The 18,704-nt window shown below is 34.4% G+C and overlaps 2 protein-coding genes and 1 pseudogene across 2 annotated transcripts; 2 read left to right on the top strand and 1 right to left on the bottom strand.

Moving 5' to 3' along the window:
• Nucleotides 1-1,450: 1,450 nt before the first annotated feature.
• Nucleotides 1,451-7,795, top strand: ACR12 (ACT domain-containing protein). The gene is made up of 10 exons (XM_011078634.3): nucleotides 1,451-1,709; nucleotides 2,000-2,057; nucleotides 4,240-4,362; nucleotides 4,997-5,091; nucleotides 5,652-5,736; nucleotides 5,893-5,952; nucleotides 6,559-6,614; nucleotides 6,777-6,882; nucleotides 6,982-7,050; nucleotides 7,404-7,795. Exons 1-10 carry the CDS (start codon nucleotides 1,552-1,554, stop codon nucleotides 7,464-7,466), a joined length of 873 nt encoding a protein of 290 aa, XP_011076936.1. The 5' UTR covers nucleotides 1,451-1,551; the 3' UTR covers nucleotides 7,467-7,795.
• A 1,482-nt stretch (nucleotides 7,796-9,277) lies between these two features.
• On the top strand, nucleotides 9,278-10,658 carry LOC105161091 (germin-like protein subfamily 3 member 2 pseudogene; annotated as a pseudogene).
• Nucleotides 10,659-14,504: 3,846 nt separating this feature from the next.
• On the bottom strand, nucleotides 14,505-18,679 carry TBL36 (TRICHOME BIREFRINGENCE-LIKE 36). The gene is made up of 5 exons (XM_011078633.3): nucleotides 18,285-18,679; nucleotides 16,946-17,117; nucleotides 16,337-16,518; nucleotides 15,238-15,396; nucleotides 14,505-15,008 (listed from the first exon to the last, which is right to left on the bottom strand). Exons 1-5 carry the CDS (start codon nucleotides 18,623-18,625, stop codon nucleotides 14,711-14,713), a joined length of 1,152 nt encoding a protein of 383 aa, XP_011076935.1. The 5' UTR covers nucleotides 18,626-18,679; the 3' UTR covers nucleotides 14,505-14,710.
• Between the last annotated feature and the right edge of the window lie 25 nt (nucleotides 18,680-18,704).

The raw sequence follows: 18,704 nt of genomic DNA, 5'->3' as shown, positions 1-18,704 counted from the left end.
TGCTACTCACGTCTTCAACTTGTATTTCTCACAGTTGGTGCCAATTGATGCGTGCAAAAATAGCATTGGTCCAATGGATCTGGACTATCATTAAAGGCTTGGACCAAAATGTTTATGGACCTAGAGAGAGAGAACCTGCAAAAAAACATATTAGCACTCCGATGCCAAAGTTAATATCGGATTCGAGGTGAAATAAACCTAGAAAGTAAATAAGTGTAGTAAGAAATTGAAATATGTTGAATGAATTGAAAGAAAAGTATGTGAGTTCGTGATAGAATGCTTAAAGTGTACTTGAAATGATGCTTACAGAGTCAAGGAGTCGTCCCCCGTTTGGGGAAACTATACATGTATACATAGGGGAGTAACCCGGCCTCTTTGGGGTCTATCCCTTTGCCTAGATTTTCGTAGAGATTGGTTGGGGTAGCTAGATAAGGAGCAAATTTTCCTTACCTAGAGCTGGATGTGTTCAATAATTGGTTTCTTTAATCTGGGGAGACCCCTCGCTATCAGGGGGATCTTCTTTGCTCATACTGTTCTTTTATGGTTGGTGTGGTCCGAGGTGGCAGCTGAATGGTGGGCCAGTTGCGCCACGTGGAGAGGGAGTTGTCATGTTTGTTGGCTTTTTGGACCGGTCGTTGTTATTAGATCGTGACCATAGGCTGAATTTGAGAGTTCCTTGGGCCTCCATCCTCCTTCTTGGACTGCTTAAGTTGGTATATCTGGGCTTAAGGGTCGGGCTGTCCTAGGTACCCCTACTCTGTTGGGTTGGGCCACCCTAGGCGTGCACATCAAGTATATTTAAACTTTATTTTTTAATAAAATATTACAAAAATGTGTTTAATCCAATAATAATATGTGAATGAAATAATATAATTAGATGATATAGCAAATAATACATAAAAGTTTTAAAAATTAAATATATGAAAGTGCAAATTTAATTATTGTTAAAATTATTCAAATTATTTGAAAACACCTATATCAACTTTAAATATATAATTTTAAAAATAAATAAAAAATAATAAAATTGAATTAAAATTATTAGAATAAGATAAAGCAGTCAAACTAAAGTTGAATTTACTTAAAAAAAAATCAGAGCAGTTAGAGCACCCCAAGGTGATTTTAGCTTTTGATTTAAAAGCGATTATTTAGTCGTTTCACAAATAGACATCCTAAAAACTTCAAAAATGCTTTTTGAAAGCTTAAAACTGAAAAACACTTTTTAAAACGCTAACAAACACTCCTTAAATTTAAAATGATCCAAAACTGTAGGACTAATTTTGTAATTTTGCCGAGCAAGTACAATAAGTTATGCAAACACCTAATTATTGGGATTATTTAAATAAAATAAAATGAAAAAAGAAAAGAAAATGTTGTCCCCACCTGACGTGGCATAGCCACCCAGTGGCCCTGCCCAAATGACGCCATATATCACCAAACTTTGTCAAAATCAAACTAAAATATCATTCTCACTCACATCATCACCACCTCTCCAATAATTCCTTTCTCTTTCTCTACACACACTACACACACTGCCAACTACTCAGCAGAAAAATGGCAATGGCGAATGCTTTCTCCAGCTCTTCCTTCACCGCCCTCCGATCAAAACCTTCCGACTCTTCCCTTCCTCCGCCTTTGAGTTATTATTCACCCGCCTCAAAGCCCATGCGCTACTTTTCGGTCACCCCGCGATTTAACTCGTCCCCCAAAAAGTAAGTCCTCGATTTCTCCTGTTGGTGCTGGCTTAATCTTTATTGATTACTGGGTTTCTTGATTTTAGTTCAAGTGGGTGGATAAATTTTGGAGTTTGTTCCGGTGCCTGAGAACTTTTTGTGGGTTTGATGGGGGTGGTGGGTGGTTGAGTATAATTTGTTTATTTATTGATTTTAGATGGTTCATGATGCTAGTTTGAGGTGTTATTCTGGTGGGTTTTTTGGTAAACTGAGTGCTGTGATGTTATGATCTTAGTTGGAGGGTAACTTGTTTGGAATTGTTTTTGTAGAACTGTAAAGATGTGTGCCTCAGTTGATGGGGTAGACTCAGTTGGTTCGATGTCATTGGTAAGTCGAGTATCTCTTTTGATTTGATTGTTCATTTTTTAATCCTGAAACTTTGAATGAATATGACTTGTGAAAATGATGGTTTGTCCACTTTAAGTTGATGTAGTTATCGTGGGTTGATCCTTGCATGATTGGATTTGCAAGGTAGAATTTGATCGTACTATGTATGGTTAAAAGAATTTTAACTTGATCTTGTTCTTGCATAGGCCTATGTAGTTCTTCTTTATTTTATTATTGATAAAAGGTTGTAGCTTTACCATTTGCTTCTTTTTCTACTGCTGCACGAACAGTAAATGTAACTACAGAATTATCACTTGTCAATTTTGTACATTGATAAAAGTCTCATCTGTTTCTAAAGAGGCAACTCAGTTTACTGTTTCAATTGATTTACTGGTTAGTGAGTGCTACCCTCTATTCTTGTTTGTGCTAAAACTACTGATGGTGAAGGAGTTAGTGTATGCTCCAAAGAGGTATTGCCCTTTTTGAGATTGATAGTTGACTAGAAAGAGGTATTCCTCTTCACATCTTGACTGGTAGAACAATCTGTATATAAGCAATAGCTCCCACTCTGCAGTTATTGGGTGCCAGCAGCAGGTATCTTGTCGCATAGGGAACATAATTTGGTATTTGCACTATTATACTTTATTTCAGTTTTAATATGTCTACATGCAAACGACAATTTTACAACTGGATAAACTGACTTGGAAAGAAAACCCCGAAAGGGTTGACCTTGATACCCATAGGCTAATGGAAGATGTTTGTTTCTATCAATTCTGGACTCTGCTTAAATATAAAGTCAATGTTGCTTTGCTTTTTGTCAGAAGCATTATATAACATTAAAAGGGAACTTCTAACTCTTTAAGCATGTTCAATTTTTTACGTCAGTATTGCATCATTGTATTCAACCACCCTGATTTGCATATTCATTAAAGCAATGGCTTTATGTGGGTTGATGCACGCAGTTAGTATACGGGGTGCTCATAAATGTGGCTCACCAACTACTCGCGGTGCTAGTAGTCTGGGAAGCTCATGTAACATTTGCTGCCCCAATTATGTGAACTAAGAGTTATATGTCAAATAATTGTACGGTCAGTTTTAACAGATAACACCTAAAGTTGATGGATATCAGAATTTTCTAGCGAGAGCATATTTGTTTCGGTTTGAAACTTCATTCTACTGTCTGGGAATCACTTTGTAGTTTAGCATGGATATTTATTGCATCATTGAATGCCTTAAACATGAATTTGGTAATGGTAACAGTGTACAAACTTGTATTGCCCTACAATTAAATACTTGACGATTTGGTGAGGTTTTCTAATTGTTTGACATTTATATGAATAAAAGGTTAGACAACAAAACCAGTCTCATGGCTGTGACAGGATACACGTGATGTGTTGTGTCCACATGTAATATGTAATTGGTGCACTATTTTCACTTGCTAAGGTATTTTATCACAAACGAATACTTCAAACTAAATGCATTTTCAATGTGTATTGTGTTTTTCATCTTGAACCATGTAAGGAAACCACATTCCACATTTCCTACGGCCACTTCATTAAGTTGACGCCACTAGACTAATTAAAACTCATTTTCACACGTAGAAAACGCCAAGCAAAAGATTCTGGTCAGCTGAAATATTAGATATGACTACTGAAAGAGAAATTGAATGCAACGCCCCTAAGCTGGCCTATGCTAACAATGAAAACTATGTTGGAATATGATTTCAGCACAAAGGTATAAAGGATACTACATAAGGACCTACGGAGCATAAAGACCTGAACTTTTGAACATAAAACTTCTTTTTTGTTTTCTTCTAATTAGCTTTTGAAAAGGGAAATAATAGCTTCATGATCTCATTTATTCACATTTGCTATATTTATGAGGATTATGCCAGTTTTTTAAAGCTAAAGGATTGGTGTGTTTTAAGGTAACATTCCAAATAATCCGACTTATTGCATTAGGTGTATCATGTATGTTAGTATTTATTAGGAACCGAAAGTATTTTGTAGTATAACTAATTAATACCTGTTGCTTGGATTCTTGTATGAATGAATTGGCATGTTAATCTCTTTTTCCTTCTTTTTCATCCCGTCCTATGATTTGTATAGCCACATGCATCCTGAACTTTCATCTGTCCTTGGACACCCAAGATATTAATGTTGATGACATATTTTTATTACAGAAATCTGAGCAGGAGAATGATAACGTTCCAATGCCTATTGTCCTGATAGATCAAGATTCTGATCCTGATGCAACTATTGTGCAAGTTAGTTTTGGAGATCGCCTTGGTGCTCTTGTTGACACGGTAAAGTTACTTCTTTTTCATTCTATGGTTGCAGAATACGACACTGTTATCTAGGTCCCATCCTTTTCCACTTCCTTTTCCTCTATTGAGGACATACTCTGTCAACTGTGTAGTAAATGAATAGATTATGTTGAAAGTTAGTGGACGGTCCTCATTTATTTAACCTACATTTTGTATTTGTTTGTGTCAATTGCTCTAAGTGTTGCAGGAAGCTCTAAGTAGCAATAATGCTGTCATAAGGTTTTGTGAAGATGACTGACATACTTAAAAGTTTTATTTGCCCTTATATCGCCTCTTGGACCTACCCTTTGTGTGCTTGCTCTTGAATACCTCTCCCTCTCTCTCTCTCGCCCCTATCTTTCTGCATAGGGGATTTGTTCGCTTTAATTCCAGTCTAATCTTTTTTTATTTTTAATGGTTTGTCATCTGAGTGGGCCAAGCATAGCTTCTGATTGAATATTTTATCTTGCTTTGTGGCTTATGTTTTCATATGATGTCTGTTGTTTATCTATTTAACTACGTGTTTCCTTTTTTTTTTTTTTCCACATGCATTTGATGGATTTTTATCATTCTAATGTTCTGTGCCATCTTATCATACTTTGTCAAGCAATGTTCTTGTTTTTTGTTGCTGTAGATGAAGGCGCTTAAAGACTTGGGCTTGGATGTTTTGAAAGGAACTGTTTCTACTGAGAACTCAGTCACACAAACAAAATTTTTTATCACTCGACTGTAAGTGCTGATTTTATACTTGTCCTGGATCACTGATAGCGGATGATACTAAGTCCAGTGACATCTTGTTGACCCGCAAGTTGTTTATTGTTTTTTATCAATTTCTTTTGTCAATGGTTTCATATTTTGCAGCACAACTTGTTTAATGCAGTAATATATATAGCTACCTCATGGCATTATGACATGAGACGGTCTCAGAGAAAGAAGCTTCATACGTCTCATCTATCTTCTCGCCATTCAGAATTTTTATTGGTTTATGGCAGTCAATTCTACTATCTGGACTTAATTATAATCTGTGTTTTCAATGAGAAGGGAATTATCCGTACAAACAGTCGGTCCTTCTACAAGCTCATTAAGAGTACATACTTCAATTTTTTTTCGCAATTTTTCGGGCTTTTCTAGGAGTTGACTGTTTGAACTGTTCGAAGTGGTTCTGGAGCAATCTATTAATGATTTCATGACAGTGTCATAATATAACAGGCAACAAGATGATAATATATACTTAAACTGAAAGTTTAGCTTGAATGAAACAAATTCCACATGTAAGGAATTTCCTGCAGGGCAACAGGTCGCAAAGTTGAAGACCCTGATCTCTTGGAGAGAATTCGTTTGACCATCATCAACAACCTACTTAAGTATCACCCGGTATGTTTATCCAACTGATGCTTGTGTATCATAAGCTAGAACTATTTCCAGATCACTTTCATGTGAACACATATACTGCTCGGTGTCATGGTCTAATGGATTCTTTGTTAGATTTAATGATCCGATTATTTATATCTAACATTTTGGATTGTTTAGGAGTCCAGCGAGCGGCTTGCAATGGGTGAAGCTTTTGGAATAAAACCACCAGAAAAAAAGGTCATGTCGAAGGAATAAATGTTTATGTTCAGTTTCTTAATGTGGACTATATCTCTCTTCCATATGTGCTCAGGTTACTGATGTTGTACCTAAATAATGAGCTACAAAGTTTCTTCTCCTAGTTCGATTTTGTTCTGATATCTGTTTCCTTGGCGCTGGACATCATGGTGTGGAGATTCTGCTTATACTTGTTTATTGTTTATGGCTATCAACTTTTACTTGTTTCCCTGGTTACTTAGATAAAAGATGGAAATGCTCAATGTTATACCATAGCATCCATTATGCACTTAAGTACTTCAAATAACTGATACATGTTGCACACTATAACTATGAGAGATTTATTCCGGAAAGATCTGGTGTCTTCTAGGGTGAACATGTCTCTCCAATCAGTTGAAGACATCCTGATTACTCAAACTGTGAATCCTTTCCGGACTTCAAAGTTTGCTCTTGCCATCTGCTGTCATGAGTTTCCAGGTGCCGGAACTCTGACATGCGGTTGCTTATTAGAGTCTTTTGAATCTTGCTGCCTTCTGAAATAGCGTTCTTGAGAAATGTTCAGCAGTAATCGTTACTTCCGTAAAACTGAAAAGTGTTCTCCCGATGCAGGTTGATGTTGATATTGCAACTCACATACATGTTAAGGAAGATGGACCTAGGAGAAGGTATGACTCCCCTTGATTAACATTGAAGTGTTCATCATTGATTTTGCATGATGAAGGCCTCTAAATTATTCTTGAAATAAAGTTCAAATTCCTTGTCAGTTGTCTCCAATGCACTTCAGTTTTGACTGCAAATACTGTGTTGTTATAATGTTATGGTTTCAGCTTGCTCTATATAGAGACAGCAGACCGACCAGGGCTGCTGTTAGAGATGATCAAAATCATGGCGGATGTCAATGTAAATGTTGAATCTGCGGAGATCGATACAGAAGTAATACTCTCATTGACACTGTCAAATAGACACATACTCACTCACTCACATTGTTCCCAATAGCAACATTTATGTAACTTGATCAATATGACCATTTAGGGGTTGGTGGCAAGGGACACGTTTCACGTCAGTTACAGAGGAGCAGCATTGAACAGTTCCTTGTCTCAGGTAATCAATCGTACTTATCTGGCTGCTTCTTCTAGTGAGCATTGTCGGGTTGTTGTCTCGTTCTGTCCCCCTCTCTCAGCAGAATCTCTTTGTACAACTTCTTGCTATACCGGATGTTCTATACTCATTCTTATGATTGATAAGTTACTATAGTAAAGCAATGGCGTATTAACTATTAAGCTATTCTGTCCTGAATGCGAATCATTCACTTGACAAAATAGTACATCGATCTGATGATTTATTTCTTGTTTCATTTACTTACATATATAGCTTGAACAATCTTTCTATGTTCGTCCTGCTCACGGTCACACTATCTCCGTGTGTCCTCTTCATTGGAAATGTCAATCATGCAGGTCCTTGTGAATTGCCTGCGTTACTACCTGCGGAGGCCTGAAACTGACGAAGATAGCTACTAGGAGGATTATACTTCACTTACGCTAATCCTCACCTCTACAATGTTGTATGGCAAGAAATCAAGGTTATATGCAAACGAAATGCTTTTCTTGAACTTATATATAACTAAATCGTCATCTTAAGTTCGAACCCGAAAAAGAATCGTCGTCATACAACTATGAAATTCATGGGAGGCACAGATGATTATTTTAGTTGTAATGGGAAGAAAGCCTTCCTTAAATGTCACATACATCCAGACATGCATGTTATCAGAGCCTCCCTTAACAATTCTGTGTGATGGTGCTGTAATATCCATATCTTTCTCCAAACCTATTGATCTTCTTGTTCTTTAGCTGTTGTTTTCATGGTATAATTCCCAAGGATTTGAATCTCTGCTGTATTTGTTATGTCGTCCGATGATTGACCTAGGTACGATAATGAAAAACCAAGTTAGGAAATCTTGCCCGAGAACAAGTTCTAGCACCTTGTAAATGAAAATAAGGGGGCATTTGTAATAGCTTCTGCTTTTGTAGTGAAAATAAGTTGTAGTGAAAGTTAGCGAAAATACAAGTGAAAAGTGGAAAGAAGCTGGAATTGGAGGATTCGGGGTAAAAGCTTAACATATACAAGCTTATCGATAAGCTGCAAAAATCGGTAGGATGAAGCTTATAACTTTTCGTTTAAAATTAATTTAATTTTAAATAGTTTAAAAGCATAAATTGTAAATAAAAAATACTTTTGTCCAGACTTACTTTCAGTAAGTAACCGATAAGGACTTAAACTATTGTAAATACTCAAAAATGCTTGCACAAAAGCAGCATTTAGCATATTTTAAAACGAGAATTATATAGTTTATTTGCAGTTTTTGATTTAAAAAGAGATTCTTTAGATATTTTGGATGCATTACCTGAGAGCTACAAGAAGTGTATGTAAGCTAAAGGGAGTTTAAAGTCCTCCAACTACAAATATAAATAAAAGTTGGTTCTATTACTTAAATCTCCAACCTGTTGTTTAAGGTTGTCAAAGATTTGAATCTGGGTTTTCTTGGATTTTCTTGTAAGGTTACCAGGATGCACTAAGACGACTTTCACTCCTAGTTTTTTCTTGAAGATAAAGGTATATATATATATATAGGGAAATTACAATGAGCTTTCCCGAGATTTTGCATAATTACAAATATTTTCTTATTATTTGAAAAATTATTAATACCCCTCTGATTTTAACAGTTATCTAACAATTAGCTCAATCAGTTAGTTTTGATTAGGTTTTCATCCATCTTTTGTGATGAACTGATTAAAATATTCTTTTGGACTATAAATTATAATTTTTTTAGGGACTAAGTGGATGTTTTCTCTATTTTTGGCATTTTTTTAAAATTTTCCATCCACATCGGCTAATTTTTTTACTTTTAAAAGAAAGAAAAATAACAACAAGGAAAAAGTTGACAATTCTATACATTTATCCAACAATTACATAATTTCATCAAATATTATAGAGTATTTATAAATTTTCAAACAAGAGGGATATTCGTAATTATGATAAATCTCGGAAAAGCTCACAACAATTTACTGTCTCTCTCCCCGCATGTATTACGGTGCATTTTACTTCAAAAATTGTTGTTGAGGTGATTCTTGGTTGAGTTGGGTCTGAGTCCGGATATTATTCTACTTAGTTTTCCTTAAAAAGAAGAGGAAAATGAACAATATTCAGTTGCAGTATATCAAGAATCTTGCACCACAAATTAAAAGACAGTAGGAAGCAGCAAGAACACAACCGGTAGATGTTGCCATGTTGTCCCAACTACTCTTCTCTATATCTCTTTGTTCTCAAGCAAAGTAGTTCCTTATTCCACTTGTGGGAAATAAAAAAAAGACAATTACCATGTTGTCAGATGGAGTTGGTGCTGAGAATCATTCCATTCAGACAACAAGACTTTTAGGTTCAAGAAGATTAGACTTGAAGTCATAGTTGTCTTAAAACACATTTAAGTTACCTCCAAAACCTACATTTCTTCAATGCAATCCATTCACAAAACCCTAGTCCTTCTTCCTTTGTCCAAACCACCATCAAACATGTCATCAAGAATGTATGCATGGTTTGTTAACGTTGTTCTCCTCTCCATGCACTTAGTCTCAGCTTCTGATTCAGATCCATTACAAGACTACTGCATTCCAAGTCCAGAACTCTCATCCCTTTTCCCCTCATCGTGCAAGAACTCGTCGTTGGTCACAGTCGATGACTTCGTCTTCTCCGGAATAAAATCCCCCGGAGATTCCATGAAGACCGGCTTCTCATCCATTCCGGTCAGCTCAAGCACCTTTCCCGGCCTCAACACATTAGGGATGTCGTTCGTGCGGGCGGACTTTGAGCCCGGTGGCATAAACGTCCCGCACTATCATCCGAGGGCGACAGAGGTTGCGTTCGTGCTGGAAGGGACGATATATTCAGGATTTGTCGATTCAAGAAACCGAGTTTTTGCCAAAGTGTTGGAGAAGGGGGAGGTCATGGTGTTCCCTCGCGGCTTGCTGCATTTCCAAATGAACGTTGGCGATAAGACGGCCACCATTTTGGGGAGCTTCAACAGCCAGAATCCGGGATTGGTGAAGATCCCTTCGGCCGTGTTCGGATCGGATATAAAGGAGGAGGTCTTGGAGAAGGCGTTTGGGTTGAGTTGGAAGGAGTTGGCTAAGTTGAGGAAGAAGTTGGCTCCTACTGGTTGAGGGGTTCATTGTATTTTACCCCAATGTGAAAATACTAATAAATAATTAAACGGCTCTCTAAACGAAGAAACAGGCAGTCGAACTTTTGAACTTTTATGAAAGAAGCTCACTGTCTCCCGTATCAGAGGATAACATTACGTTTCTTTTGAGAAGTTTTTTCGTTTATTATCATTTTCACGGGGGGACTGGCTGCATTTGATCCGAACGAAATTAGAGCAATTAATATCCTCTTTGTTTTTCTTATACATTGATTTCTTTTTCAATAATAATGGGATTAGTGTTAAACAGTTTTTATAGGGAAACCAAGTAGAGATGAATGGCCAAGTAGAGATGATTTCTTTTCTTACACTCTTTTGATGTTGAAAGAATTCAGGTACTATGAGGAGAGTTGTCCAATTAATTAGTTCAGTTTAGTTTTACATCACACATCCCAGACTCTCAACATGCTGTAATTTTTATCCACTTTATGTCACTTTCTCATCTCTTTTGATTTTACTTCATTTTATATTAATTCTACATCACCTATTTTAGGATGCAGATCTGTCACCCTTTGTTGTCTCACATTAATATTTAGTCAACACGTGTTTTTTTTTAAAATAAAAATGTGACGCCCTCAAATTAATAATATATAATTGTGGGATTAATTGATAAAATTTTTATAAAATTTAATTAATTAGTGAATAAATTATGAGTTCAAATTAAAAATTATTAAAACTTGAATAGATTAAATTGGAGTTCATTATAATATTTAAGATCAAATTATATTAATTAAGAAAATTAAAAAGAACGTATTGGGTATTTTAAGAAAAATTTAAAAACAATGTATATATATATATATATATATATATATATATGTACAAATCACAATACAAACCATTGCAATTTCGTTTTTCTCTTTCAGTAGTTGCGCAATAGAGGTAAGAATTTTTACTTTGATTTTTATTAATTTATATAATTATATTATTTAATCAGTCTATTTATTAAATGTTGTTTATATGGAGCGATATACTATTTAATCAGAATATTTTACAAATTTAGTTATTTAAGAATTTAATATCACATTTGATATAAAAATGATATAGTTGGTTAATTAAATTATTAGACTTGTTAGATTTAATTATTATTATAGTTAATTTATACAATTCCTTCGGAATGATTAACCAAATACGTAATTTTATGTATTGTTATTTAATTAAATTATTTAGTAGCGAGGAATTGATAGAAAAATTCATAGAAATGTTTTGAAAATTATATTTAAGAAATATTAATGTTATTAAAAAGAGAAAATGAGGTTTTTAATGATAATCTAATTTAGGGATGATATTAGAAACGATAGTTATAAATATATAAGGAGTTTGATTAAATGAATTCTTATGAGTTAGTTGATAAATTAAATATAAATTTGAAAAGCTTAGAAAGTGTAGTTATTTAAATGAAAATGGAACAGATGTTTAGATTTTAATATAAATAAAATATTAAAAGATTGGTGAAAAATATACGAATATTATATAATAATTTATTTAAAGTTTATGATATTCATATATATTATTATACGTGTAATACTCTATTATAGGACGTGATGATAAAATAGAGGGTTAAGCAGTCCCTTGTGTTAATTGAAACATTTTGAGATTTGAGGTAAGTATAGCTAATTGAATTACATATATATATATATATATATATATATACTTCTATATGTAGTATTATATATATTGGTTGCTTATATATTTGACCGTGAATTTGGATTTATATCTATATATGTGGATATAGTATATTGATTGGTTATATATTTGATCGTGGCTTTTTGTTAGGTTACATTGATGTCCATAAGATTGTTATTACATGATATATATGGTTGTATTATACGGACTTGAGATAAATGATTATGTGGTTGTATAATTGTTTGTTGTACGAAATTGAATGAAAAAATTATTAATGAGAAAATAATTATTATAGAGAATTGGATAATAAAGTTGGTGATATTGTTGTTGTGAGTAGAAATAAAAATTGGTGCTTACCTAGTTGGGAACATAGTCAATGGTTTACGATAATGTGATTGGTGGTGATGTGATATGAAAAATAAATGAATTAAACTAGGTACCATGACGCGTAGGGTACTGGGGTATTCCGGGTAGCGGGAAGTATCATGTGCTGTTAGCTACACACTGGGGTGGTGTGGTGATGCCATGTTTGTTGTGATACTCTGTGCTGATATTGCTACATAATGGGATAGAGAGTGTGGGAGTATCACATACAACGGGTATCCTGTACTGTATATGATAGGATATTGACGGAGATGATGAAAACTGGCAAAATCATTGACTGATGTACTCCAATTAGAGTAAGTAGGGCCTTAGATGATAAACGATAACGTCAAATATTATGTCGTGGATTGATTTACAGTCGTGAGTATGTACTATTCCTTACGTCTATTGTTGCTATATGACGAATATTTCTTAGTTGATGTGATTGCATTGTATGTGACCTGCTGCTTGTGTATATATATAGACTGGTTAGCTATGCTTACTGAGTAGGCAGCTCATCCCTTGCCATGTACTTTTCAGGAGATAAGTCACACTGACTAACCACATTGGACTTTGAGCCGTGCCGTTGTTCTTATTAGATGGGTCAGCCGTGACATTTGAAGCCGGGGTTTTGGGCTGTTTGATTGTTAAATATTCTAGTCTTTTGTCAGGTTTGTGTTTAAAATTCTATACTGTTGGTTATTATGCTATTTTCCTTTAAGGTTATGTATATGAAGATATCTGGGGAGGGTAAATATAAACTTTTGGCAATATCTATTATCTCTTATGATATTTATATATTATATTGATAAAATAGAATTTATTTTACGGGTTGAAAATAAATTACTTATAGAATGAGTTGTAATTAAGGAAATGGTGAAATAATAATAATTAAATATAGTGAGGAGGAGGTGCTACAAAAATATGTATAATTACGTTAATTATAATTTCAAAGTAAAGACACATACTATAAATGTATTTACATAATACCATCGTATGATACAAAAAATATGATAAAAGACTCTTCCTCCATATCACGATGCCTCATACATTTTTTCTCTCACTCTCTCTCCCTCTCTCTCTTCTCTCTCTCTCCATTCAACTACATTTCCTATTAACGATAAAATTTTATACAAACACCCTCGAAAAAATATTACGCTAACATCCCTCACAGGATGTAATTGTAATTCTACAAAAACATTACACTAACACCCCTCAAGGGGTGTAGCCGTAATTTACAACGGACAAGGAGTGTTTGTGTAGTTTATCTTTAAAATTTTTTGTAGTTCTTTTTATGAAAAAATATATTTGGGGGAGTTAAAATTGTTTAAAGCACATGTTTGATTGTTTGTCGCACAAACCCAAAAAATGAGGTGGTGAGCATGATGGAAGTGTGCAGTGCAAATAAAGGTTTGCTGTAATTATGAGAGTACAACATTATTACAATGTATGTACAGACACCATCATCTCACACAAGGTTGAGCTGTAAAGTTTAAGGAAGAATTAAATGTCTTTCCCCTCATTAAAGGAGTGGCATTTGGAGCCTATAACATAATCACAAACCACCAAAGGGTATTTTGGACAATCTACAACTGCTCATAATTAGCCCTCAATATGTACATCTTTTATTTCATTGACTATATATATATAATGTGTATAATACATTAATAACATAATTTTATACATCTCACGTATTTATAAAGTATGAGTGCGATCTGTACCGATATTTGACAGTAGATAAAGAAAATAGTTTTATTAATTCAATTTTCTCTCTGGAAAAATATCGACGTGTGTTGGTTTAAGAGTATGTATAGTGTTCTATTATTTTTATTTTCTCTATGATATTTTGAAATGTTTTCCATTTTTGGAATTAGGCCGGAGGTTTATGAACGAGCTTGTGTGAAATGACAAGAATGCCCTCTGACGATATATAAGGGATAGGTGGTAGTTAAACCTGAAGGGTTTTTATTCAAATCAAATTTTCTGAAGCCATCACTTTTCACAAGAATTTTTGTGACCAGGAAAGCGCATGTATTGTGCACGTGGCACTCTAATTTGAGAATTTTCAACCAATTTTTTTAATTGCAGTACCAAATTGCTGAAATTAATGTCAACATAATCAAAATCGTCACTGTCCTACACTTACAAGATTAAATTACAAATTTTCCGACAAATTATATGCCATTATTGTCACTAATAATTATTTTATACAGAGATCAAACTTATTATCACTTAATATATACATACGTTTAAACGATGATTTTAAAATTACGATTTAATATTTTATCACCAATATTATATTCCTTTGCCAAAAAAAAAAAAAAAAGTAGCTGATTACATTACTACCATAACAATGCCACCTGATAGACAAACATAGCCCATTTCTCACAACTAACAAGAAACAAAAAGACACTAGACACACTCATGAGCTGCTACCATTTACTATCACAACATGCTCTTGTCTACTTATCAACCATAGAACATAAGAAGCTCCGAAACAAACCTTAAACCCTAGCTGCCTAATCAAAGCACAGCATTCAAGATTTCATTCCAGGTATCAGGCACTCCGGGCAGGCACCAGTGGCTGCAGTCAGAACTACGATCTTTCAGTTGCTGGTTGTTCTTGTCGCCCGACGCCCGACCGTACACCGATGGATGCCCATCTCGTCGGAGAGCTGACATTGTCGTTATGTCCTGAATGTACACCGGGAATTCCATCCTCCTCACCACCTTTTCCAGTACTATCAGTTGCTCCGGGATATGGGGCCGGATGAAGGACTCCAAGGGTTCCCTCTGATTGTGGCACTTCCAGCCGTTGTCCCTGCATGGACAAAACAGGTTCAGAGGGCGTTTGATTAGTCTTATTGCTCGGCTCGTAAACTACTCTATTTATAACTACGGAAGTAGCGAAAATTTTATTTTATTATTAATTTAAAAAATTAAAAGAATAATTAATTAAATGACCAATATGTTGTGGGATGTATTTGTAATATTTAGATTTTACAAGGGAAAGAAATAGTTATACAATTTATATAGAAGTCACTGCTTACCTGTTGTGCCTGGGTGACATACTTCTGAAGAACACTCTAGTCCTTCTGGGATCAAGATTTAAGTCTATCCACTTTGCCCATGTTGTCAATCCTTTCTCATAAGCAATTGTGGGATTTATACTTTTGTACACATTATTGCCCTCCATCATAAAGTCCCATCTGCAAAAATCATGATTTTACAAGACCATATGTAAGAAAATAATTTAATATAGGTTAATTGCATTTTTCGTCCCATAATTATGTTTATTTTGTATTTGTTAGTATTTTATGTTGTTAGGGTAGCAAAAAAATGGCATGCATTTTCAATTTTCGTGAATTTAGGGCACAGTTGACCAGAAAAATATAAAGTCGACCGGAAAGTCTCATTGACTTGCACGTGCCAGTGGAAGACCAACGGCCAGTAGTGAGAGTAGAACTCGGGACTTCTTATTTGATCTGGCTGTGGCGATTGATCAAATCATCTACAAGCTAAGATGTTAAAGAGAAGAATCATTTGATATATATATATATATATATATAGGGTTAATTACACTTAGACATTCTCTAAAAATGTACAATTACACTTACACTCCATTAAAAAATTCACTGTTTACACATGACCCTATTTCATCAAAATTTGGATGAAAAATGCAAACGTTAACAAAAAAATTACATAAATTTTTAATTTTACCCCCATTTAATATTTCTATATAATAATTTTATATTTATAAGAGGAACATTACTGTTAACCTCACTCCATATATATATATATATATATATATAATACGTTTATTCATTTATAAGTACAAAAATATACTTGAAAAATGTTACATAAGGGGCAAACTTGAAAACTTATAACTCTCTTTTGTTAATGTCAGTATTTTTGTTCAAACCCTGATAAAAAGTGATTAGGTGTAAACGGTGAATTTTCGAAAAATGTAAGTATAATTTCAAATTTTTTTTAAAACAAACTGGTCCAACTCAGAATATAATTAACCCTCGTATATATTTAATACTACTAGAAGTGGAGTAACACAGCCCAGATTATTAAGGTAAGAAAACAGATGGGTAGGACTAACGTGCGAAAGACAGACAAAATTCACAAGATAGTTCATCTTACGAGCTCCATTTGTCTGAATGTGTCCACCAATGAGCCGAATCGAACACAAGAACATCGACTCCTCTCCAGTACTTTGCGTTCTCTTCTATCCAATCCAGGTGCAGTATTCTCTTCCCGTCCGCCCCTCGTCGCAGCTCCACCAGGAAAGGAGCCCAGCAGAACTCAATTGACATCTCAAAATCCTGCAAATCAAACTCGTGTTTTAAATAATGGGTGAATAGTAAGTGACCCCTACAATATTGCAAATAAGCAAATTATCCCTATAGACAAAAAAAACCAATGATTTAGCCCCGTACTTTTTAAAATGAAGTAATTTACCTCCCTGTTTAAGGAGGAAAATTACTTTATTTTAAAGAATATAGGGAGGTAAATTGTTGTATTTTAAAAAATACAAGAAGATAAATTGCTATTTTTTTTTTCATAAGAGCGTAATTTACTCATTTGTAATATCACAGGAGGTTGCTTGCATTTTTCCCTTTTAAAAACTACTCATCATATTATTACACTTGAAACTGAGAAACAATCAAGAAAGGAGAATGAGATCAAGTTTCTCTATATATAGTACAATTATCGAGTATTTAATTCCATCGATGTGCTTGGCTTACGTACCAGAGCGAGGAAGGCCATCGTAGGGCCGTTGTAGATGACCGTCTTTCGTGCAGGGGGGACGACTGACTGAACTAAGCATACCAGAGACTCCCATTGGTTCCGCATTATGGAATCACCAACTAGCATTATTCTCTTCCTCCTCATCCTTCCAAGAAAATCCAGTGCATCGAACCTGCATTTTCAAACATATATATCACTAACACATGCATGAATATTAGTTTTTTTTTTCTATGAGTTCGCTCCGAATCTTGATGTCCTGACATCTTAACGATGCAACATACTAAATGGCCGTCTTATCTAAATTATTAAACTGATAGAAGAGAAATATTGTATTAGTCAGAGTAAATTACAACAGGCTCCCTTAAGATTTGTCATAATTAAAATAACCTCTTATTATTTTAAAAATTACAAATATCCCTTTGAAATTACTTAATTAATTAACAAGTACCTTCTCATGACAGCTCATTGTAAAGGTATTTATTGACGTATTTATAATTTCAGAGAAGTATTTGTAATTTTCAAACAACAATAATATTTATAAATAAAATCATTTCAAATAAGCCCATTGTAATTTACCCTTTTATTTAATATCTCTAAAGTTTCTCATCAAGGTATTAGTAGCTTTTTCCATTCTTTTTTTCCTCTTCACGAGATCAAATAGAACCGATTTTTATAAATGGGGTGAAGTAAAATTCTTGATTAAGGAAATTCCTTTTTCACCTGTCCCTACCGATGCTATATAAAGAATCATATTATCTAAAAAGTATACATTTAATAAAATAAATTAATATTAATTTAAGAGTTAATTACATTTTACCCCCTATAAAAATATTAATATGCAAAAAGAACCCCCCAAAAAAAAAGAAAAAACAGCACATCCCCTTAAACTTCTAAAACAGGAGCTCACTTCCCTCGCTCTCGGGTCGGGAAAATTACATCTAAGATCCCATAAATTAGTCTTTTTGTAATTTTGATTTTATTATTTTTTAACTCACCAGATAATTACATACCATAGCTACAAAAAAAATTATAATTTTAGTCTTAAATCTTAATTCTTTTAAATTGCTAAAGAAAACAAACTTTGTTCCCGTCAAAACTTAACAGAATTAATACTTGGGACTAAAAATATAATTTTCTTTGAATTATAAGATTCAATATGACGAGTTAAAATTATAAATGAGATCAAAATCGTAAAAAAATTAAATTGTAGGACGTAAAATGCAATTTTCCTTGTGGGGGTCATATTGCATTGTTCTGGAAGAGTTGAAGGTCATCTCAAACACTTTCTTTTTTACATAATACAGAATTTGGCAAAAAATAATCAAAGTTGAATGTGTACCTCGGAATGGAACAACCATCAGGCTTCCATCTCCACTTCTCGTAGTCGGAATCGGGGCGTCCGTTTTTCCGGCAGGTGACGGCGGTGCTAAGGTAAGGGCAGGTGGCGGCGTCATAGAGAGGGTAGGTTTGATCATAAACCCATTTTCCTTTGCTAAAATCACAGGTGGTGAGGGCTGAGTGCCTGCTTTGGACCATGCTGATTTCATCATCCTTGTCGTCCAGCCACTGCAGCTCTTCTTGATCGTACCTTGAGGATTCAGCACTGTGAGAGAAGCAGCCGAACAAGATCAGGAACGCAAAGAAGAGGAAGAGGAACGAGGTCTGATGAGGTTTTGGCATTGCAGTGGTGTGAACAATTAGTGGTGTTGTCTGCAGCTGTTTGTTGTGTTTGTGTATATATGTCTGAAAATCCATTAAA

The sequence above is a fragment of the Sesamum indicum genome, linkage group LG4 (genome assembly GCF_026168435.1).
Source record: "Sesamum indicum cultivar Baizhima isolate 11 linkage group LG4, ASM2616843v1, whole genome shotgun sequence".
Taxonomy (NCBI): domain Eukaryota; kingdom Viridiplantae; phylum Streptophyta; class Magnoliopsida; order Lamiales; family Pedaliaceae; genus Sesamum; species Sesamum indicum.
Note: the sequence above shows the minus strand (reverse complement) of the source record. Positions and strands in the feature narration are given on the sequence as shown.

Coding starts and splice junctions, on each gene's coding strand:
- ACR12 (XM_011078634.3), top strand. CDS start 1,552: ATGGCAATGGCGAATGCTTTCTCCAGCTCTTCCTTCACCGCCCTCCGA. Junction 2,058..4,239: donor CAGTTGGTTCGATGTCATTG/GTAAGTCGAGTA, acceptor TTTTTATTACAG/AAATCTGAGCAGGAGAATGA. Junction 6,615..6,776: donor GAAGATGGACCTAGGAGAAG/GTATGACTCCCC, acceptor TTATGGTTTCAG/CTTGCTCTATATAGAGACAG.
- TBL36 (XM_011078633.3), bottom strand. CDS start 18,625: ATGCCAAAACCTCATCAGACCTCGTTCCTCTTCCTCTTCTTTGCGTTC. Junction 17,118..18,284: donor GATGGTTGTTCCATTCCGAG/GTACACATTCAA, acceptor TTGAAAATGCAG/GTTCGATGCACTGGATTTTC. Junction 15,009..15,237: donor ATGTCACCCAGGCACAACAG/GTAAGCAGTGAC, acceptor TTGTCCATGCAG/GGACAACGGCTGGAAGTGCC.